Source organism: Paramacrobiotus metropolitanus, unplaced genomic scaffold, assembly GCF_019649055.1.
Source record: "Paramacrobiotus metropolitanus isolate TYO unplaced genomic scaffold, Prichtersi_v1.0 Parri_scaffold0000259, whole genome shotgun sequence".
NCBI lineage: Eukaryota > Metazoa > Tardigrada > Eutardigrada > Parachela > Macrobiotidae > Paramacrobiotus > Paramacrobiotus metropolitanus.
In genome coordinates, this window is record NW_026570479.1 from 19123 (window position 1) to 22325 (window position 3203).

At 41.2% G+C, this 3203-nt stretch overlaps 1 protein-coding gene across 1 annotated transcript; it reads left to right on the forward strand.

The window, feature by feature from the left end:
* Positions 1 to 686: 686 nt before the first annotated feature.
* LOC129601637 (uncharacterized) lies at positions 687 to 2982 on the forward strand. The gene is made up of 4 exons (XM_055500501.1): positions 687 to 1433; positions 1825 to 1903; positions 2144 to 2209; positions 2360 to 2982. Exons 1-4 carry the CDS (start codon positions 1272 to 1274, stop codon positions 2569 to 2571), a joined length of 519 nt encoding a protein of 172 aa, XP_055356476.1. The 5' UTR covers positions 687 to 1271; the 3' UTR covers positions 2572 to 2982.
* The last annotated feature ends 221 nt before the right edge of the window (positions 2983 to 3203 follow it).

Below are 3203 nucleotides of genomic sequence, written 5' to 3' on the forward strand. Positions count from 1 at the left end.
AGAACAGCGAATCTTTTCAGATGTTTGGCCTGTTGGTGACGTACCTGTTGGTCATCCACGAACTGGCCTCGCCTAAGAATTATGGTAGATCGTGCTGTCAGTGTGGCACATGCCTCAACTTCACTGTCGACTAGGTAGCTGGGTAGCTGTCACTGGGTAGCTGACCAAACCTACAGGTTTACTCGTACTTTGATAACTGATTTACCTTTATTCGTTGGGATTTTCTTCTGAAAGGTCATATGTAACAACGATTAACTTCAGCTGTTTATTTCCAAAAATAGCAACAAATCACGCGGACAGCATAGGCAGTCAGGTACTTCGGATTTTGTACATCTTTAGTGACTGTACAGTACATGGTTGTTTATAATGTCCATAGCCTACGGCGACCTTGCTTTAAGATAGTTATTGAACAATGTACAGCACATGTACAACTTTCATGTAGTTAACCGACTGGATAGATATGCTCTTTCTGGGATGCGCGCCTCTAATTTCAACGTACTTATTCCAGTACTTGTGCATAATTTACTTGTGTTTCCGTTATAATTATATTTCGACTTTAATTGAACTAACGTATGCCGGAATGACTTAAAATAAAACAAACGGTAGGGCGGCGTAGGAGCGGCATTTTGAAAAAGGTAGGAGCTGCGCTCCAGTCTGCCAGTGACCAAGATCGGAGTTCGGTGATTTTCCTAGCGTAATTCAATCAAGCGCATTCAGTACACTTCGTTCTTTGATGTTGCCGGTGTTTGTTGTGCGAACTGTCAGTTTTGTTTTGTTTGCGTTTTGCTTTGACATATTTGCTGGATGTATTATCGAACTGAGTTAGAGAAGATAACAAAGTTGGTAAAGCAGAGGAACACCCAGGCTTTCTATGACATTAATAACATATTCGAACAGCAGTTCTGAGTTAGAATGGTGCGATCATGTGCATTCCACTGACGACGTGTAAACACCTGCGAAGCAGACCGGTCCAGCGCTGTGAACGTAAACAATAATTTCCCATCAAATTTTTATAACCTATGCACGATGGATATTGAAATCTTAGTGTTGTACCTTGGATTCACTAGTTTTGAGTACAAACTTACAAAATTTCGATAGAAAAATGAATGTCGCATTATCCGCTCAAATTTTTGCGTGTACACAGCGTGGCCGCACATTAAAAACTGTAATTTAAATTCGCAAGATAATTCATCTTTTATGCATCACTAACTGAACGGTAAAGCTAAACAGGATCAGTTTATCGTTCTATCCAACGGTTATTGTGTGGATCAATGGACAGCGCTTCGTGCGCAAGCAGTCAGCAGTGCAGTCGGTGCGGATCGGCGAAATTACTGATCAAAACATCTCATCGAGAATCAACTGAATTTTGCAAACGGGATGTGCAACGAAATCACAAGAAGTGTTCCGTTTGCTGTACCGCACGTTGCTGCATGGTGTGTTTGTGCTTAATCAAGTTTTTATCCAGTAAATTGTTGAATTTTCGTAACATAAGCTGCCGCACTGAGTGCCATAACTCAGCACTTTGCTGTCATAGCTTTTATATAATGATTGTTACACCACCAAAAGGTTCTAGCGGTACCGTTATTGTGTTGCACCGATTCATCAGTCCGGCATTCTTTTGGTTAGCGAATATTGTAGTATAATTCATTTGGTGATATAAAAAATACTACAAAAATCTTAACAGCTAAATAGTGGTGTATAAGTCTCGAATATCACGCCACCGGCGTTCAGCGATATCTGTACTTGGTGAGAAGTATTGTTTTTAACATGGTTGAGCAACGTTAAAAGCATAAGCAGTATATTTTGATTACGTGCTTGTTGTAGATCGCTTTCTGCATCGTAACAACGGTGATTATCTTGGCGGTTACAGTGGCGGCAACGGCAATAATTATCACGAATTCCGGTACGTGCACCAGTTTACCGAAGTGAAGCTGTCTCGGTTAGCACCACTAAAGTGGTGCCACCACATTCCATCATTTTGTCCTGGAGCTTCTGTATACAAAAAGATATTATTCTATTCATCTCCAGAATAGGTGACAGCTTTTTGGTTTTTACTTCTAAAGCCCGGCCTGCTGATTTCGTGAATAATTTGTTTTCTTTGCAACGTCTTGTACATTTGTTCAGTGCTTTGCATCTGGTGCAGGTAAAACTTCAGATAAGAAATTAACTGATAACGAGACCTCGACATCGTCTCCATCAACGGATGAAGGTAAATATGCTGTATGCAATAAGGAGATAGGCACCGGTATGTACCGTACACCGAAGATAGGTAGTGTACCGAAGATAGGCACCGGTATGTACCGTTCTGCAGGTGCAGGACACCCGAAAGCTAATCCAGTCGTCTAATTTCGTTTTATAGACTCTCTGCAGCCAACGACAAACCAGACGTATTTGTGCGCGAAAGATAGCGACTGTTCCTGGGGAACACTGTGTGGTGATTTCGATCCACATATGGAGCAAATGGTATTTTTTGGACAGTGCCGACCGTGTGAGGAGTACCGACGGTGCAAAATCGACCGAGATTGTGGAGATGCGGTCTGTAGTAACGGATGCTGTCCAAAGCATTCATGACAAGACATTGCGAAGTGCGAACGTTGAAGAAGAAGAAACGAACACGCAATGCTAAAGACTGCTTTTTCGGACACATCGTGATATTCACGTAGACACGTACGGAATAATGCGATCAACGAATGCTGTCAAAAATTAGTCTAATACACGATTACATTCTTGCTCGGCGTAACTGCTGTAGTCTTTTGTTAAGGTCAACTTGTTAACTGGTAGTGCAAAACGGTAATCCTCAAAAATAATGGTGAAAACCTTTGTATTAGTGCTAACAGCAGCTGTTTTAATTGTCTGTAGGTGGTATGGTTACTTATAATCGGTATGTTCAGCAAATGTGCTGTTGTTACATGTAATGGCTTTTGGGTCGTTACGAGATGTGATTTCATAGATCACGATGAAATAGGTAAGCAGCAGCCCAAATACCTAAAAAGAATAATTTAATACTGTATGAAACTGCAATATCAGACAAACTGCTCTTCTATGAACAAGATTTGTGTCATGTAATACAATATAAAACATATCGCTTACCGTCAGAATAAAACTTGTATCGAGGACCAAGAGCTTTCCGACGGTAAATCCAACCGGATTGTCTCGCAAGCGCTGCACAGTGCAAACAGTGACCTTTCTGATACGGTCGTTAC

Excerpts from the sequence above, each read along its gene's own strand:
- LOC129601637 (XM_055500501.1), top strand. The coding sequence starts at position 1,272 with ATGGACAGCGCTTCGTGCGCAAGCAGTCAGCAGTGCAGTCGGTGCGGA. Across the intron at positions 1,434-1,824 it reads GTACCGCACGTTGCTGCATG|ATCGCTTTCTGCATCGTAAC; the intron begins GTGTGTTTGTGC and ends TGCTTGTTGTAG. Across the intron at positions 1,904-2,143 it reads AATAATTATCACGAATTCCG|GTAAAACTTCAGATAAGAAA; the intron begins GTACGTGCACCA and ends CATCTGGTGCAG.